This window comes from Poecilia latipinna, unplaced genomic scaffold, assembly GCF_001443285.1.
Source record: "Poecilia latipinna isolate Pla-1442-1.1 unplaced genomic scaffold, P_latipinna-1.0 Scaffold1940, whole genome shotgun sequence".
NCBI classification, from domain to species: domain Eukaryota; kingdom Metazoa; phylum Chordata; class Actinopteri; order Cyprinodontiformes; family Poeciliidae; genus Poecilia; species Poecilia latipinna.
The window spans coordinates 75996-95148 of NW_015114556.1; the positions used below are offsets into that span (position 1 = coordinate 75996).

Sequence of the window (19153 nt, forward strand, 5' to 3'; positions counted from 1 at the left end):
AAGGTGGCCCCCCACATGTGGGGGCCCTAGGGAAACAGGCCCCTTTTTTGTTTTTTCCCCCCCTTTTTAATTTTTTTTTTTTTTTTTTTTTTTTTTTTTTCCCCTCGCAGCGCATGTGGCGTCCAGAAAGCAAACTGATTATAGATATTTTGAATTGCAAGCTTGGGGCGCTTTGAAGCAACAATGCCTCTCTTTTATGAATAACATTTTTTTCAGGTCCTTTGCAAAGGAAGTCATGCCATTTTAGCATAGCAAATGTTATTGAAACACATAATTTCTATATTTTTTTTAAAAAAAAGTGTGTTGTATTAACATTGTTTCCCGTGGTGGCGTGCTGTTTTTTTTTTTTTTTTTTTGGTTTTAGAAATTTTCAGGCCATGCTTTTTGCCCTAATGATGTGCACTCATAAGCGTAGGCCAGTCAAACAATGATACTGATAAAGAAGTTATCAAACCCAGTTGGGCAAAGCCCTCACCGTTGTGATGTTGTAACTCATTTAAAAGTCCCACAAGAATTACTCAGTTTCTATTGAAGTACATTACCAATACCCTCCTTCCTCTCTCATAAAAGCGGGAAAGAAGCTCATGCTGTGTCATAAAACCGTACTAATGTTGCTTTGTTAGCCTTCCCCCTTGCCCCCCTCTTGGTGAAATAAATATTGATGCTGTAATTATTTGGCCTGGCTCCTGTTCCAGTGATTCCTCTGTTTGTTTTAGCAGACACCACAGGGGTGTGAGCGACGCTCACCAGTTCAGCTGTCATTCCAGTTAAGGCGTTTCCATTTTCGTTGGACTACCTCTGTTGTGGATATAAATCTGCTTTGTTGAATTTCTCTCGCGCTGATTGAAATGTTCGGTGCCAGCTCATTCCGGCCTGATCTTATAGCTGAGATCACTCGTCCAAGTGGAGACGCTCTAGAGGTTCTGTCGTGATTACGCGTGCAACCCTTGTGGCCAGGATTATGTCCAAAAAAATGAGCTAGTATGCTATAACTGGTTTGCTGCTCATAGCTGTGGTCAGACTTAGTCAAAGAGAGACTATTTTTGGAGCTTTTATGTTTTCTGGCTGCTACAGGATGCTTTTCCCCTTCCTCGCTTGGAGGCTGGGAGGAATCTTAGACAGTACAGTCTGTACAGTACGGGACAATCACACCAGTTTCCAAGGAAGGTTTGCATGTTTGTCTCATCCAGCAAAAAATTTAAATACATAATTTTTCAGTCTGTTCTTTTGATATTTTTACAGACACGGTCATTACGGCTTTGTCTACTTGGATCTTTTTTTCAGGTTTTCTGGGCAGAAAACGTCAAAGAAACCGACAACACTGAGTGGTTTTTATAGCCGTTTACATGAAGACCTGCAACAGTGATAATAGATACTCTTATAGGAATATTGGGAAAATCTAAGAAACTAATTTGGAACATCTTCTGCTGTGAAGTATTTAAAATACTTATACTTTACTATTATGACCGATATACTTACATCAAATCAATCGATTACCCTAAAGGATTTGGTATGTTTTCCTGATAGGAGCAGTTTTAAAAAATTACCTTGTTTCTGCTGCAGTTTTGAAAGAGATAGTGGGAACAGTGCGGTACTTCAGCTCCTCTCACCATTTTTTGCAGGATCGCCTTGTCTGCCATATCACATGAGACGTAAACAGACTTTACACCACAGCCCCACTACAGCTGCTTTTCTCACATGGAAAAGTTTCAAATCACCAAAAAAAGCACACACAAAAATAACAAAGATGATTAGAGTCAATTAATAACATAACATCATTTATTATCTCTGGATTCTAATATCTGGTTTTGCCGCTGCTGGTAGCAATATCTGCCATCAGCCATTTGTGTAAACTGGCAATGAGTCAGTGACCATTTTGTTTTAAAGATTTTTTTTTGTCACGTTATGGGAGTGTTGAGCATGTGGCCATGCCACAGATTCCTGATTGGGTTCAGTCTGAACTTTGGCTAGGCCATTCCAAAACATCCAATTGGCTGTTTTTAACCACTTGTTGATGGACATGCTAGTGTGCTTCAGATCACCGTCAGTCCAAGTGTAGGCCTAAGATTACAAACTGGTGACCGGACTTCGTCCTTCAGAATATGCTGGCAGAGAGCAGAATCCATTGTTCTCCTTATTATGGGAAGTCGTCTGGATCCCGAAGCAACAAACCAGCCCCAGATCACCATACTACCCGTGTTTGAGTGTTGCTCTTTTTTTTTTCTGAAATGTTTCACAAAATGTCCTCTTTTTTATTAGTCAGTCTAAAAAATATTTTCTCAAAGGTCTTTGAGATTTTTAATTATTTTTTTTTTGTCCAGTTGAAGCCTGGATGGCTTTTGTGTTCATTTTGTGTTCATTTTGGTCAGCAGTGGTCTTCGCCTTGAAATTCCCCAATGGATGCCGTTTTTTTGTCCAAGTTTATTTTTGTAATCCATGAATCATAGACATTAGTTTTAACTGAGATAAGTGATATTTGCCCCGCTTTAGATGTTCCGTGTTTCTTTTTGTGATTTTTGGGAACATTTTCTGCCACCAGATGAAAAACATACACAAATGCAGAATCAGATATGGCTCTCATTAATGCTTTGCTGGAGTCCCAAAAGCCTCAGAAATGGTGTTGTAACCCATTCCAGACTTATAGATGGCAGTGACTTTGTTTCTCATCTGTTTTTGAATTTATTTAGATTGATGCGTGATGTTTTCCTTTTGGAGATCTTTAGACGCGTACTTCTTCTGCGACTGCAGTTCATGATTTAACAGGTGTTGATTATCAGAAACAAACAAATAGGACAAAACAAGAACGGTAGAAATTTGTAGGAGAACAAACACTTTTTACAGCACTGTAAACTGTACACTCACTGCACCCAATCGTCCTCTGTATCCAGAAATGTACGCTGGAGCTGTGTGACACAGTGGACTGCCATTTATCTCTGAACTCTGTGCAAAAATACATCCGACTTCTTAGAGCATGAGCTCATCTTGTATAAATAGTTGTACAGTGGACACATGCTCTTTGGTTGGATCACTCTACATTTCAGTTTTCTTTAAGTAAACACAATCGGTCTTCATCAAATGAAGGATGAAGTTGCAAAACCTGTCAGCAGAGATGATACTGGGCTGCATCGGTATCCACGGCCCTCGCTGACCTGTAAAGGTTTTCCTCAGACATATGTTGGAATTTAAAAGAGAGAGTTTCCGTCATCAAGATGATAGCTTCTCCTGGGAGCCTGGAGGGGTTTTTTTTCCATTAGGACAACTCCATATTTCAACTGTAAGACTTATAAAAGCATAACTTCAAAGATTGATGTGCTGCAGTCCAGATCTAAAAACTGTATGCCGACCATGAAACTGAAAGGTTAAACAGTGACAGAATTGCCCGGCAGAAACGTTACCTTGCAAAGAGGATGCATGTGTCCAGATCTACACCAGTAAGATCCTGTTTTTAAACTAAAATATAAAAATAAAATGTGCATTTAGGAGTAAAAGCAATGTAATATGATAAAAATGTATTTCTCACAAGTATAATTGTGTTTCTGCCCCACTCTGGATAATGTGCCTCCAAACAATTAAATATAACACATAAAATATGCTTTTCTACTGAAGATTGAGTCTTTATGGTCTGCATTAGCGAGCTTAACTTCAAATTTGTCCTGCCATGACACAGTTTCCCCGGCTAAGTTTTGTATTTTAGCCAACGTGCTTCTGCAGAGGAGTACTCAGCAAGTCTATTTAAACATTGTGGCAGTCTGAAGCAGAAATGTGCAAACTCCCTTATTAGTCTTTCCATGCTGCCATAGCTACAGGTCTTGTGTGCCGTCTGCAGTATAAACAGTCCAGATCTCTCTGTCTTTTATCTGACACTTGCTTTTAAAAAAGGGAAAAAAAAAAAAAAAAAAAAAAAAAAAACTAGATTGATGGGATCGGCAACCTGTAAATATCTTTGCGTCATGGCAGGTACTCAGTCAAGCTGAGGTCAAAGCCATGTGGTTGACGTTGGATCGACCCCTCTCTCTTTGATTAATGCCCTTTTGATTCAAGGAGCAGCTCAGCGGAGCAAATCGGCAGCCGACTCAGTCGGAATTAAGTTACCGTTGCCTCTAATATGGCGCGGAGCAGATTCGACACACTGACAAGGCGTTAGCAAGGCCGCTGGATTCCCACGTGCTTCTCTCACTGCATTATTCTGTGGAGTTGATTGGAGTCTGTCACCATCGCTGATTTATTCCTGCCGTCTGTGGTTGTGGTTCCGTTTGGGAAACCTTGAGCAGGGAACAGAATTAAGGATTGTGAGGCATTGGCGTCTGCGGGTAAACATTAATAGACTCGTACAGAGACACACAGCGCTGTTTGGCCCTCTTCCTCCATCCTGCTATCGCTGGTGTTGCGTAAACTAGATGAAAGGCTTATCATACCACAGGGTACGGTGAAATGAAAGATGATTCGATCAACATATTTTGATAAGGGTAGCTACATTTTTGCTTTGTATCGTAACGGTTGTCTCACTGTGTCTTCAGTCAGCTCAGCCAGCACAATTCTGAACTTGAATCAAAAGATGCTTCAGCTAAGAGACGTGCACACTTATGCAACAGGGTTATTGCACCATTTATTTATTTTTCTCCCTTCAAACTGATTTTTTTTATTGTTTTTCAGCTAATCTGTGCAGGATGTACAAAAACCTGGTGCAATAAAACATGTTTCAACAACACACAAAAAGAACTTTGTGTGCTGATGTCGCTCGCTTACCTGGAACTTCATGCTTAACTAATGATGACATTCAGAATATGACAAGGCTATAGCTCTTCCGTTTGCTCTGTCACTCGCTTTTAATCTATAATAAAAAGCTTTGTGAAAGAGATTTGGCAGGAGGTAACCATAAATGTAGCTTCAGAACAGGAAAATGCACGCTCTGTGCTCGTAAAGACGTCTGCTTCCTTGAAATCTAGAAGGTAAAACAACTGTTTGGTCACTAAAATAAGCGCAGAAAGATCGCTCAGCCTATCTGATACCCACGGCTAATTTTTGCACTCAAGCTGCTGGTATCAGCTCTCTCAGTCAAAATAATGCTCGCGCCTTTCTTTGTCCGTCTTTTTATAGCTTCCAGAACACGCCTAAACTTAAACCTTGTGGGCAAAATGTTCTCCTCCGCCTCCCTCTCCCTCAGCCACCCACGCCCATCCATACACCAACACCCACAGAGAAACACAAGCCGTGTGAGCCAACACACTGATCAATCGCAGATGGAGCTCTGGTCATTGCCATTCCTCACTTGCCAGAAGTATTTAAAGACTTTCATTATAGTCCCTTTCTCAACACCCCCTGTTTTTTATTTATATATATATATATATATATATATATATATATATATATATATATATATATATATCATAACTCAAATGTCTCAAATGCTGTCTCTGAAAAAATCTACAGCCTGAGACATTAGGTTTTCCGAGTGAGACGTAATTTACTACTATTATGATAATATTTGAAACATGTCTTTGTCGAGCTCTGGTAAGTTTGTGGATGCAACATTTCATTTTCTTAAACGGTCGGAGGAAAATGTCTCACGCTGCCATGATCCGTGTTTTCCGTGTATTTATATTAAGGGTTTTCTGTGTTCAGTTTCTGTCCTGAGTCTCTGTTGTTCCTGCGTCTTCCCCGTTGATTGCTTCCCAGGTGTGTCTCATTCCTTGATTACCCTCCCTGTGTATTTAGTCCCACCTGCTGCCTTTGTCTCTTGTCGGATCCTCGTCGTACGTCATACCTCGTCTGTTCCTCGTCCTTTGTAGTTTTCAGTTCATTGTCTCAGTAGAACTGTTAGTCCTGAGTTTCTGATTATTTTGTCATCACAGTAGAACTGCTTAAGTCCTGCGTTGGCTCTGTTGCTCAGTCTATTGCTACCAGTGTTAGCTTTATTTTCTGCTCACTGTGCTGCCTACATGTTTTGACTGTTCGAGCTGCTACCTTCATTAAATTCATCATCATTATCATCTTTATCTGGGTCCCTGCGTTCTATCTCACCACCACCACCAACTTGCCTCCTGACACATGTAAAATAATATGGCTCTCCACCCAGGACAGAAAAAAAGATGCAATTTGTCATTTCCACCCCAAACAAGTTTTCTTTTGCTTTATCTCATGTCCAGTCAAAGAGACCTCAAGTATCTGTTTAATGGCTCTAAAGGTAGTCTGATCCATTTGTTCAAAGCTGCTTTAAAATTCAAAATAGGTACTTAATGTAGTGGAGTCATCTATGAAATTCATTGTGGGAAGTAGGCTACTTCTGAACTTCTGTTTTTTTCCAGAATGATGTTCATCAGGAAAGTGGGTTATTTGTGGGGACAAACAGGATGAAGAATGAGGGACCATCATTAAAGATCGCCTCTGCTCTTATTGGACAACTTTAATACCAATTTGAGGAATTTATTAGCATCATTTCTTTGTTTAATGTCGCCACATTCAATATGCAAGCCAGTATGCAAATGTACTGCACATACGGAGCTTTTAAGCTGGAGATAGTAAGGTATTTACCTTATTTACCCCACTTAAAAAGTTAATTCCCTGTTACTGAACTTGATGCTGAAGGTCTTAAACTCCCAAAATGTTATTCCTGGGAAGGAGTCCAAAGTAAAAAAAAAAAAAAAAAGAAAGAAACATGTGGGAATTAAACACACAAACTGATGCATCCAGACCACCACTTATAACTTTTGTTTTATTTTTTTAGCTATCTCTACAGCAATAGCTGTTTTTTTTGTCTGAACACCCACCACCCACCCTGTATGAGTTACTCCTGGACTTGTTTAATTGTCCCCAGTTTCCCTCGCACCGTGTGCGACTCGACACGTCGTCTTGTTTTCAGTGTCCACCACAGAGAGCGAGCAGAGCCCACAGCTGCATGTCTTTTCACACGTCCCCTGATGCCATGATCTCATTCGAGCGGCCGCAGTGTTTTTCTGGATGGATTCGGGTTGTTGCTCCGCTCTGCCGTGTGCGGACCGGCTTAAGGGCCACCGCTGCCGAAAGCTCTGTGCTCAGTCAGCCACGGAGCCGGGTGATGTTGGGGCGTAAGACGGCTCAGTGAGCACCTTGTGTTTGAACTTGACACTTTTCTGTCCTCTCCAGATGTACTGCTATACGGTCTTTACTTGCCTTACTCAATTTAAGAACTGCAAAAACACAAAATCCTACCAGTGTCTTTGGTCTAATTTCTACCGCAAATATCTTCGTACACTTGAAATAAGACATAATTAAGTTACAAGTAACTTTTCAGCATGAAATATGAGCTTGTTTTAAGTCAATATTGATTATAAAAACTACTTGTTCCACTGTCACATTATTTCACTTAGATCTAGTACTTTTTTCATAAATATTAAGGTACTATTCACTTAAACAAGCTCTTACATCTTGCTGAAAAGTTATTCGTAAGTTAATTTTGTCTTTTGTCTTGTCAAGTGCACTAAGATATTTCCACTAGAAGACTATAAGTACTTTGAAAGATTTTCTATTTTGGCAGTGTGCAGACTTTCTGTTATGAAACCCTGAGTAAATTAAAGTCTTCTCATTCGTGGGAATGTGTATGTCGAATGTTGCCTGAATTCAAATCTATACCAAACGGAATAAGCGGAAATTACAAATTGGCTCACTTTGCCCTGAAGTATTTGGAGAGTTTGAAGTAAAAGAAAACAGTTTCTCCTTTTCACTTCACCCATCATGCTGTTGTATGTTTATTCAAGTTTTTTTTTTTTTTTTTTCCTCTTTTTAAACTTAGCAAAACCCAAGTCTTATTTCAGACCTCTCTGGTGTTAGATTATGTCTGTCTCCTCCTGTGGCTTGTTATAGTTGTGCCAGCGCTGCGTGGAAACAGAGAGAAAACTTTGTCATCAAACCAACAGATGTCCTTTTCAAGCAAAGAGCAGGATGGAAACTTGTATTGTGTTCTTAATAGAGATATTGTTTACATTTATTGCTCAATAATGAATACCAGCAACTATGTTACGCTAAATCTGGGGCACTTTGCATGTGGTACAATGTATTTTGACTCCTTAACTTGAGTTCTGTTTAGCATTTGTCACATTTTAGTGCAAAAGTGATCAAAATAAAGACAACCAAATTATGGAAACTAAGTCTAGATAAGTTATAACGTTGTGGAAACGGCAGATAGAATTTATATCTATTTAGGTTTGGGATAAACTGTTTCAGAGTTGGAGATCTGCTCTGTCGCTCCAGAACCTCTGGACTCAGTGGGTCAGAAGACCGATTTCCAAGCTGAGTTGCTGGACGACGTGTTTTCTTTACTGATTTGCTTGTTGAATAATGGGACACGTACCTGTAGTGGACGTCAAAGCAAAAAGCTTTGACAGGAGCAGATGTTTAACCAGGCGCCGTCAGTGCCTGTTGCTCCACCCGACTCAAAGAGATGACAGTGGCTCCGGCGGAGTTGCGTCATGGTTTACTGTATTTGGATCGCAGAGCAGCTGTTTCAGCTGGCAGCTGACGCTCGATTGTCTTTGCAGCCATTTGTTCCCCGTTTAGGTCTTCGCCCGCTGCACTGAATTCGTAGCTGGTATTTTGATTGGTGACATAGTTTTAAGATTAAAGTCTCATCAAAGTGAAGTATTGTAGAAGGTTATCCCCCAAACTTTTAATTTTTTCAGGGTGGCGGGGTTTGCTTGCTTTTCTTTTAACATATCTACTTGTTGCCTGTAACTGTGACGTCTCTCAAAATAAACTGGATTTTATGGTAGCAAGAATAATTTGGAGTGCAGGAAATATAGTTGCTGTAGGGCTTTTAAAGGGAATCTTGTTCTTCTGACTGCTTGGCATCTTTTCAACCACAAACTTGAGTAAACATTTTTGTGATTAACTAACATAACATAATGCATATTTGTGATAAAAGATTACATCAGTACTTTCTAGAATCACCACTCACTTCACTTACACTTTAAAATCCTCTCCTCTCCGACATAATTGGAGCTTGGTAACATTATTATTATTATTATTATTTTCAAATCTTTTGCTGGACTTACATGTTGGCTTTGACTAGGCCATTCTAACATAGGACTACGCTCTGATCTGAACTCTGTTTGGTGTCAAAGGTGGTTCAAGTCTCTTAATAGGATTCCATCAGAGGTCGCTTTGTTTTCAGCTGCATGCAGCCTCCCAACAGCTTCTCTGTCTCTAATCAAGAAACTATTTCATCTTCATCTGGTTTGTGGCAAACGTTAGACAGGACATCTTGTAAAAATCCTCCATCTTTTTTCTTTTCACTTAACAAATGGCATAGTGCTTTGTGTTGACCTACCAGATAAAGTCAAAATGAAATACCTTGAATTATGTGATTATAATGAGACAAAATGTGAAGAAGGGTTATTCATACACCTACGAGGCACAAGGCGCTCACTGGAGGCCTTTCGAGATCACAGTGGCTCTCGGTTAAATTGAAAATGAGATTTTTCCCCTGATTTTCACCCGCTGCTGTGGAAAATACAGGGTCGGTCAGTTAAAAAAAAAAAAAAAAAAGCCCAGCCAGCCACTGAAGCTCAGTTTCACGGCCTGCCAAATACCACACCACAACACAGGAGTGCTGGAGATACTCTGACAATGATTTATCATCCTCTGTCCCTCAGATTGTTCTCCTTTATCAGCCTGTCACTCTGCTGTTGCCGGCTCTCGCTCTCTCTTTATTCTCCCTGTCTCGCTCCTCTTACGAGGCTCCGGTTGATTTCCTGGGCGGGTGCTTGTTGCCCTTCTGTTCTTAATAAAGAGCTGGAGCTCCAGCTACAGTCTCGACCGGTACATCCTGAGGCCGTAGGAGTCGAGCGCGTTATCTTAAATGGAGGCGATTTGAGCCCAGACGCTCAAAAGTGACAGTCGGGTCGTTGAACTCCGCCTAGATTTCGACTGGAAAGGAAAGAGCAAGCCGGGTTTACCATGTGCACTTGTTAGAGAGGAAGCGTGTGATGGTCCGTTTGTTGACCGGCATGTCAGATGGTGGGCTTTGCATATTGTGGAGTGGCAATGATCTTTTTTGTATAATCGAAAGAAATGTCTTTGCTTTTGCTGCAAAGAGACATCAAAGGTTTTAGTAAGAGCAAACGCGACACCATGATGAAATACGTACAGTCTTCCAGCTGCATTTTGTCTCTCCTTAATGTTTTTTTTTTTTTTGCTTGTTCGTTTCTTTCTTTTTTTTTTACATATCGTAAATTCCTTGAAATTAGCCAGCCACTGGTGATTATGGGAAGGGGGTGACGGAGGTCCTGACGGCTCCAGAGCTGCATTAATGAGCTGAATGTCTGCTGCGTTCTTCTCAAGTGCAACAACTAAAAGAGTCGCATGCGCAAAACCAACATCATCGGAGTGGCGGTTTGATTACAGAAGGGAGATCAAGGTATTGTGGTGCAGCAAGGCTCAGAGGCCGGGAACCAGGCGACCCGGCTTGTCAGTCACACTCTCAGTGTTTTCCAGTAGGAAACGGTGCAGACGCACGGTCCATCTCATGCAGATTTTTTTGGAAAGCCAGAGCGTTTGGAATAGGGAGACGTGTGCATTTTCGCTGTATGCACTTTTCCAGTCGGTGTAAGTGTTGTTTTCTTTCTCAGATTACAGATTGAGAAGGGTAGTGGTCTGAACCTGAAACCAGGGCCAAGCCCCAATTACCGCATTCCTGCGCTGCAGCCATTAGCTCACTGTCCCAGGAGATTCTAAATCTCATAACAAGGAATGACATGGAAAAAGTGATTTAAAATCAAATAAGATTCTTGAGGAACGGAGGAGAGATTTTTTTTATACACTGCTCAAGTGTTTGAATTTTTACATTGTACCTCTCCTCTTGCTGTAGTTCTACTCGAGCAGAGAAACTCTGCTTCTTATTTGGTTTTTGTATCAAAGGCAACATCCTGGATTATTTTTTGTAGTTTGTTTAAAGTAATTATCTTTAACTCTCCCCTTTGCACACTTGATATTTTGACATTTAAAATCTTTGTTTTTGTTTTTTATTTGTTTGTTTTTCTGATTTTGAACACATAAAATGGCTCACTCCATTTCACCGTTCTTTTTCAGACTAAAGAACAGCAAGACCAAATGCTAAATCAGAGCAATAAAGTCTTCCTCTACTGCGCCTTTTTGGACTACAGGTGGGTCTGTGTCTGCTGTCCCGATGCTAAATGTCTCTCTTTTAGTCGTAGCACAAACCAGATCTCATCTCTCAAGTCCTTTTGTTTTTGTTTTATGTTGTCTGGTTCAGCCTGCAGGGCTAAAAAACTTATATGGAGAAGAAAAAAAACAAAAAAAACGCATCAGGTTTGGAAAAGGTCTATTTCCTTTTTACTTATCCGAACCGAAAATATCCAGTGATAAATGTGCTTCCGTTCCAGTTTTATATTAAGCAACGGTCCTCCGCGGAGACATTGCCTTCCAAAACCTGGATCCAAAAAGCTGTTTGGAGGGCATAACTCATTGTAAAACGAAGTCTGATTGAGTTGGATTCAAAGACTTCCTCCTCTCGCTCCCCTTTGCCCTGAAGCTCATGAAAAATGTGAATTATTAAATTATCCCGACAGAGTCAGCAAACAGAAGTGCGTGTGCCTCCCATGCAGGATTAGATTGAGTGAACGCTGCCAGCAGTGCTCAGATAAACTCGGCCTTGTCTGCTTATTTATCCATCAGTTTTTAATCTTCCTGCTGAATGCATTTGCTATGTAAATAATCCCTGCATTTTGTCTTTTGTCTTAGCACTAATGAGGGAGTGTGGTCCAATGAAGGCTGCGTTCGCTCAGATGGAAACGCGTCGTATTCTGTGTGCATGTGCAACCATCTTACCAATTTCGCCATCCTCATGCAAGTTGTGCACTTGGAGGTATCTTTTTTTTAATTTTTTATTGACCTTTAAAGTTGTTGTTTTTTTTAGCTATCCACACTTACATACTAATAATCAAGTACTTTCTGGCCTGAAAGTGTTGTTTTAATCAAAACATTTTAAACTGGTTTTGATCCGTAGAAGATTATGATGCTTTAGCGTCTCATTGTGCATTTACCAAAACCAAAGCAAAAACGTCAAAACTAAATAAGAATAGCAAACCCTCTATTTATTACAAGGAGTAATTTATTCAAATTCTGGTCCAGACGTGTTGACTGCAATTCATCAGCTAACACACGTGAATCAGGTTGAATTCTGGACTTTAACTTTACCTCCACATCAGCCTTTTCCATTTAACCTTCTGCAATTCTGCCTTAGATGTCGTTTGAATCTTATTGTCTTGTTTGTGACCACATTTCAGCCGTCAAATGGTTTCTAAAACCACAGCCACACCAACGAGTTCTGATTTGACTCAATTGCTACGAGACACCCCTGGTCTTGTGGTCGCAACACAAGCCCAACTCATTACCCTTCCAACACCGTGCTTGACATTTGATATTATTATTATTCTTATGGGCGCTGATGTGATGGTTTTGGTTTTTTGCCCAATCAGACATCTGTGCTTTGGTTATGTTTCCCCCTACCCCATACACACACACACACAGACACACACACACACACACTCTGCACCCGTTCTTCTCAAAAGTGGCTCAGATGGAACTTTGCAAACCTCAATCTCACCGTGTGTTCTTGTGTGGCAGCTATTACCGTCAAGTCTTACAAATCAATTCATTTTCCTGGAACTGCCAGGCTTTGTAATATGTTAGAACCTTTAGAGCCTGAGACGTAATCCATGCGTTGCAGTTTCTGTCGGAGCATTTGATAGAGAACACCTGCCCGCTGCTCAACCTCCGCATTCCAACAGAAACAGCAAGAATAACAATCATTTAAAAGATTTTTTTCACCTCAAGTCAAATGACTTTAATAACACGCTCATGTGAGCCTCAACTCTTTGTAGAAGCACGCCGCATGTGTTTTGCATGTGTTTTAGTGGCCAACAAGACTGAAACGACACTGCTTTCCTGCAGTCCGAGAAGATGTTTTGAAGTGAATGCAGTCTTTTATTAAATTTTTCACTCCATACAGTATGTCCATGAGCGTACAGATTTGGGTAAAAAAAAAAAAAGCAGTTAGGAAGGGAAATGTTTGTTCTTAATCACCAGCTGTCCACTCTTATTCAACAGTACACCACATCCTCTGGATTCCTGAAAAAATAAGTCTGTTTTTAAGAATATAATTGGACTGGCCTTTGTGGTTTACTCACTGGTTTACCACACAGTAATCAGCCCCACAGGGAGGCCCCGACTACACTTTATTGTCCACAATAGTCCACAGCGACTTGCGAAACAGTAAATTTTTCAGCATATTGTCATGTTACAACCGCAGACCACAGTGTATTTTATTGGGATTGTATGTAATTGATTAAGACAATAAAGTGGATAATTGTAAAAAAAAAAAAAAAAAAAAAATCTGCAATGTGAATCCGCATCTTTTTTCTTGTTCTTCTTATAGTTTTCTATCAAAAGTTCCTTTTTGCTAACAGTTGTCCTGTCAATAGATTTGCAGAGGTACCACCAGAGCGGTGTACCTCTGCAACTCCTCCAGAGTTACTGCGGACCTCAGAACTAGTCTTTTGGTAGATTTTCAAGCAATGTTGTTGCGGTAGATTTCACATAGGAGATCAGAACAGAGGGGCCTGAAGACAAAATGACAGGAACATGTTTCAAATGTGTAAAAACATATAAGTGCTTTCTACACATTTACATCAAAATTATGCTTTGCTTTGTGTCGACCTGTCACATGGAATAAACTTCAAAGGATATGAGTAGTTTTGGAAGGAACTGAATGTGATCACAATGTCATTCTTAACTTGTCCTTCATTTTTCAGCTGTGGTTGTTTTGTGCCTCACAAGAACAGCAGTCATCTCTTAATGACTCTCTAAACTGTGTCCTGTACAGTATTAGATACCTTAGAATCCAAAGCTTCCATAATATGCAAGCCTTCGTGCGGTGAAAGTATGGTTAGCATCCACAATAAGCTTTTTTTCTTGTTATTCTTCTTCTTCTTCTTTTTTCTTGTTATTCTTCTTCTTCTTCTTAAGAAAGTGGATTTCTTATTGCAGCGAAGTGAGCCAGTTTTCTATTTAGGCAGCAGAAGTCTATTTGATGCTATACTTTCTTAGAGTAGGTCTCTAATTAGTGGGATGCTTCTTCCCTCAGCTGCAAGGCATCATCCCACGTTTCCTTTCGCCTGAAGCTTGAGAGTCCTCTGCTCTCATAATAACAAGGCACATGCGTAAACAGTTCATAGAGAATCAAAACCAAACTCTCAAAATAGCCTGAGCACCAAAACAGGATTAGAGCACTTAGCCAAAAACTCTCTCTGTGTGTGTGTGTGTGTGTGTGTGTGTGTGTGTGTGTGTGTGTGTGTGTGTGTGTATATATCAAATCAATCAAATTTTAGTTGTATAGCACATTTCAGCAGCAAGGCATTTCAAAGTACTTTACATAATTGAAATAAAAACAGCATGTGAGAAAGAATTTAAAAAAAAACATAATTGAAACACAAACAGTGAGAAAGAGAAATAAAAAGCTGTCTCCAACCCTTTTGACAGTGATCTATCTCTCTATACAGCTCACTCCTGGCCACAAGATGGCACTATCAACCATTGGGTATGTTGGCTGTTCAATATCCATCTTCTGCCTGGCCATCACTCTGGTTACATTTGCAGTGCTTTCGTGAGTATTATCAATAGTTACTGTGATCTAATTTTTTTTAGCGTTTTTGGTTTTTTTGTGCTAATTTATTACATGACTATGAGCGTGTAACATTGACTTTTCTGCATCCGTGTCCATGTTGCAGATCTGTTAGTACCATCCGTAATGAGCGCTACCACATCCACGCCAACCTGTCCTTCTCCATCCTGGTGGCAGAGATCTTACTGCTCATCAGCGCTCGCTTTGAGCCAGGCACGGTCAGTGCATTCTGCAGCACCTCTAACTTTACACATGATGCTCCTGATGCCACATGTAGAGTTATGCAAATACCAGTGTTTCTGCAATTTTCCCCCTTTTAAGTTCTATCTTTATATTTTCTAATTTATCAATTTTCAGTTAGTGTTAGGGGTTAGCATATTTTGACATGACCGTACGAATGTTTTTTGTTGTTGTTGTTTTTTCTACAGTGTTTGATTTTTGGTGTCATGGGGTTTTTTTATGTTCTGGAAAATGAAACACAAAAGAATCACGGAAAACAAAAATATGTGTTTTCCACACTCAGCTGTATTTTTCTGCCCTTGTTTAGACTTAAAAAGTTCAAAAAAGAAAAACCTTTTGAAAGTACTTAATGACTTATATATGAGGGATGATGATCAAAATATTAACAGAATCAATAAGTTGTGACGAACAGTGACGTTTTGCAGAGGTCCTGTTAAACTGTTGCTATGCAAAATATCTCGGTGTTACTTGGTAACGCTTTTCCTTTTATTGTCACTCATAAACAGGTAAATCAGAGGAGGGTCTAGCTATTAACTTTCTGATTTTCTTCCACTTCGCAGCTGCCCTGTAAGGTCATGGCCGTCCTGCTTCACTTCTTCTTTCTGAGCGCGTTCGCCTGGATGCTGGTGGAGGGTCTGCATCTCTACAGCATGGTGGTGAAGGTGTTTGGCTCAGAAGGCAGCAAACACTTTTATTACTACGGCATTGGATGGGGTGGGTCTTTTGCTTTCCTTTGTTTGACTGACTTTAGTTCCCACGTCATTATATTTAACAATCTTTTATTTGTATGTAATGAAATAAATTACCATTATTCAGTCTATGATTTAACCTGCTTTTAATAAAGATATTAGGTAAGACATTAGGTTCGTTAAATGAGCTGTAAATTTGCAAACAGACAGGGACATTTGTGCTATAAAGCTACACTCTTTGATTGGTGATTATGTGTAAATAATCTTTTTGTTTTGTTTTTATCATATTGGACCTCTTAGTATGACATAATCCTGTTTTATGTTTTCCTACTGGCCAAAGCAGTTTGTCCTTTTTTGTGACTAAATGAAAATTATAATTATGAGACTTGTCTGGCAGCTAGAAGTAAAGCTGTAATGGAAACAAAAGAAATATGCTAATTTAAAAAAAAAAAGGGGGAACTAAATCTGCTGTTGGCTGCAATTAAAATAAATCTTTTCTACTTTGTGTCTTAATACCTCCCTTATGGCTGGTTCCTTTTTTTGCACAAAAAGAATCCATTATTTTCTAGGAAAATTACCTAATTAAACCGTTGTAGAAACTAGACTCAGCGCTGATGGACATGTAGCAGCCCTACCGGGGTGAGGTTTTGTAGATTTAAGAGTACGTAAAGTGATTAAAGTCTTCTTGTGGACTCAAAGCTACGAAGAAAGATAAACAGCACAAAGCAAAGTTAGGCATAAAGGCAGCAGGCTTTATGTCAGAGATGTGCAACCTGTGGCTCTTTGAATCTTCAACAATAACTCTTAATAACATTGGCTAAAAATGATAAAGGTTCAGTTTTCAAATATAGATGTAAGGATGACTGCAGTTTTAGTGGTTTTTCAATGCTTAGTTGCATTGAATTTCCACAACAAAATGTACCATTACCACATCTATTTTTTGTTGTCATTACATTGGAAATGTCTACGTTTTTGTCACATAATGTCCCACAATTATCAACATTCTATAGAATAAAAAAAAATTACATATCCTGTTTATTACCTCAAAATTTCTTTAGGAGACATATGTTAAAAAAAAAATCTAAGTTGTCTCTTATTAAAAAGTCGTGGAAAATTAGCAGAGTGGATGTAGGGCAAAAATGTCTCTTTGGATTAAAAACGCTACAGATATAATATTGAGGTTTTGTTGTTTAATAAGTTAGATAATAAAAAGCCCAGTGATCTTCTATTACTTTTAATTATCGGTCATGTTTTGCTGTTGTGCAAAATGTTCTGCCTGCTTCTCTCTATTTGTTCATTTTCACTGGCAGATACGTCACAAAGTCCTTCCTGAATAGAGGACTGCATCTGGTTGTGCTTAATGCATATCTCAGATTTGGGGTGTGTTACTAGAAAATGGTATTTTCAAAATAATAGAATGAAGTTACAGTCAAAGATTGTTATCAGAAAGGTGGTTGTGTTGTTAAGCTGTTGAAGAAGGGATGACTTTATGCTCTGCTTCAAAATACAACAGGGGTAAATAATCAGAGGAAAACATGTTTTCTTTTTCAAAATATCATAAATCTAAATTGCGCTAAAAATACAATTCACAATCTTTTAAACAAAGACAAATTAGTGGGCTTTATGTGAGTTTCATTTGTAAATCAAGTGCATTTCTACTCATTTGCATCCCATGTAAAAATGCATAAAGGCCTTAAAATATATTTTTTTACTGCTGCATGATCCCTCTCTGCTTATTGTTATTTTGAGTACATTTATTCAGTGGAGAAAAAAATGTTAAATGTTTAACACAGCACTTAGTCTTCTTCTCTAACATTTAAGACAGCTGCAACATACAGTGAAAGGAGAAGCAAGTACTGTATATACGATCAAATGCTTTATTTGCTTTATATCAAAGTCTCATTTCAGTTACTTATAATACCACACTTATGTATATATTTTTTATAAATTATATATCGCTTATGGTTCTATTTGTATTTGCTAATATTCAACGCTTTGGATGGAGCAGCATGTCAACAAATTAGCAAAAAATAGCTAAACTGTCTTAAAAATGAAAAAGTACAACAAAAAGTGCTTTAGTTGAAACATTTATTTTAAGGATTGATACAGATGGGAATAAAGCACCACATTTGCAACATTTTAAAATTTGCTAGATATTTGCGCAATTAATGTTTTTGTTGTTTTCCTTAGACAGTGCTTTAACTTAAACTAACCATTACTACAAATAGACTGCCATGGTGTGTTATATTATACGTTGCAATTTTGCAATACTTGCTTTAACAGTTTGATACATATGCTTTAGATAGAAAATGATCGGCCTAAATTTGGCCACCTAAACCTATTAATCCCCCCCATCGTGTTTCAGCTCACGTCAGCCACGCCTAATGCTGAATGTGTTGTTGTTTTCTTTTGTCCCAGGTTCTCCACTGCTGATCTGTGTTGTGTCTGCAACATCGGCCCTCAAAAGCTACGGAGAGACTGTCAAGTAAGTACGACCCTCCGCATGTGAGGACTCTAATTTGTTCCATGGCCGCCGTTGCGCAAGAATGACATCACCTGTGAGAGAAAGTGGAAACAACAGCTTTTAATGCTATGTAGAAAGGTCTAGATTAGCAGCATAATGCCTAAATTTGCATTAAAACAGTGCAAGCTTTTTTCATGGAAAGCTTTGTAACTTTCCCTTGTTGTCTCAGCTGCTGGCTGTCGCTGGAGATGGGAGCCATTTGGGCGTTTGTGGCGCCTGCTCTTTTTGTCATTGTGGTGAGAAACTTCTTAAAAAATATGTTGTTTTTTTTTTGTTTTTTTAGCACAGTTTTGCCTCATTTCCGGTGTACTTTGCATTCTTATTTTTATTTTCTCAAATCTTTGATCTCCAGGTTAACATAGGCATCCTGATATCTGTGACAAGAATCATATCAAGAATCAGTGGGGAGAATTACAAGGTTCACGGAGATGCTAACGCGGTCAAGTGAGTTTGTTTGCACGATCAGAATCTTTCACTTACACAACATATTTATCCTACTTAAAAGCTGTAATCACGTTTATCTTTCGGTTTGCTTGAAGGCTGACAGCCAAAGCGGTGGCAGTGCTCCTGCCCATACTCGGCATTTCCTGGATCTTTGGAGTTCTTGCCTTCAACACACACACGACTCCGTTTTTATATGTTTTTGCTATATTTAACTCATTACAAGTAAGTTTTCCGCTTTTCAATCTTGTTTTCATAGTAAAGGCACCAAGCTGTTTGAATTTCATGTTTTATTCATTATCTGCTTTCTTCTTAGGGTTTCTTTGTTTTCTTGTTCCACTGTCTTCTGAACTCTGAGGTATGGGGTAAAACACTTGGCATATATATTATATTCAAACAATTCATAACATTTTAACCCCTTCATATTTTGTCTTGTAATAATCACGTGGATTTTCTGTGATAGACAAAGTAGTCCGTAATTGTAAAAAGACAGCGAAACTTATACACACTTTTCAGTTATTTATACATGACAATGTAAAAAAAAAAAAGAAAAAAAAAGAAAAAAGAATGACATGCATTTAGGAA

General features: G+C 39.1%; 1 protein-coding gene and 1 long non-coding RNA gene across 5 annotated transcripts in view; one reads left to right on the forward strand and one right to left on the reverse strand.

The window, feature by feature from the left end:
- The window catches only part of adgrd1 (adhesion G protein-coupled receptor D1), a 42221-nt gene that overhangs the window by 21955 nt on the left and 1113 nt on the right, over nt 1–19153 (forward strand). For all 4 annotated transcript variants that reach the window (XM_015015667.1, XM_015015669.1, XM_015015671.1 and 1 more), the window contains 10 exons: nt 11062–11135; nt 11734–11857; nt 14553–14656; nt 14781–14892; nt 15475–15628; nt 18022–18088; nt 18297–18363; nt 18480–18571; nt 18667–18793; nt 18885–18926. In XM_015015667.1, the coding sequence (XP_014871153.1) occupies nt 11062–11135; nt 11734–11857; nt 14553–14656; nt 14781–14892; nt 15475–15628; nt 18022–18088; nt 18297–18363; nt 18480–18571; nt 18667–18793; nt 18885–18926 (963 nt within the window). The remainder of the gene's footprint in view (nt 1–11061; nt 11136–11733; nt 11858–14552; nt 14657–14780; nt 14893–15474; nt 15629–18021; nt 18089–18296; nt 18364–18479; nt 18572–18666; nt 18794–18884; nt 18927–19153) is intronic.
- LOC106935277 (uncharacterized) lies at nt 2818–5061 on the reverse strand. The gene is made up of 2 exons (XR_001421864.1): nt 4747–5061; nt 2818–4262 (listed from the first exon to the last, which is right to left on the reverse strand). It is a non-coding gene; the product is annotated as an uncharacterized LOC106935277 (long non-coding RNA).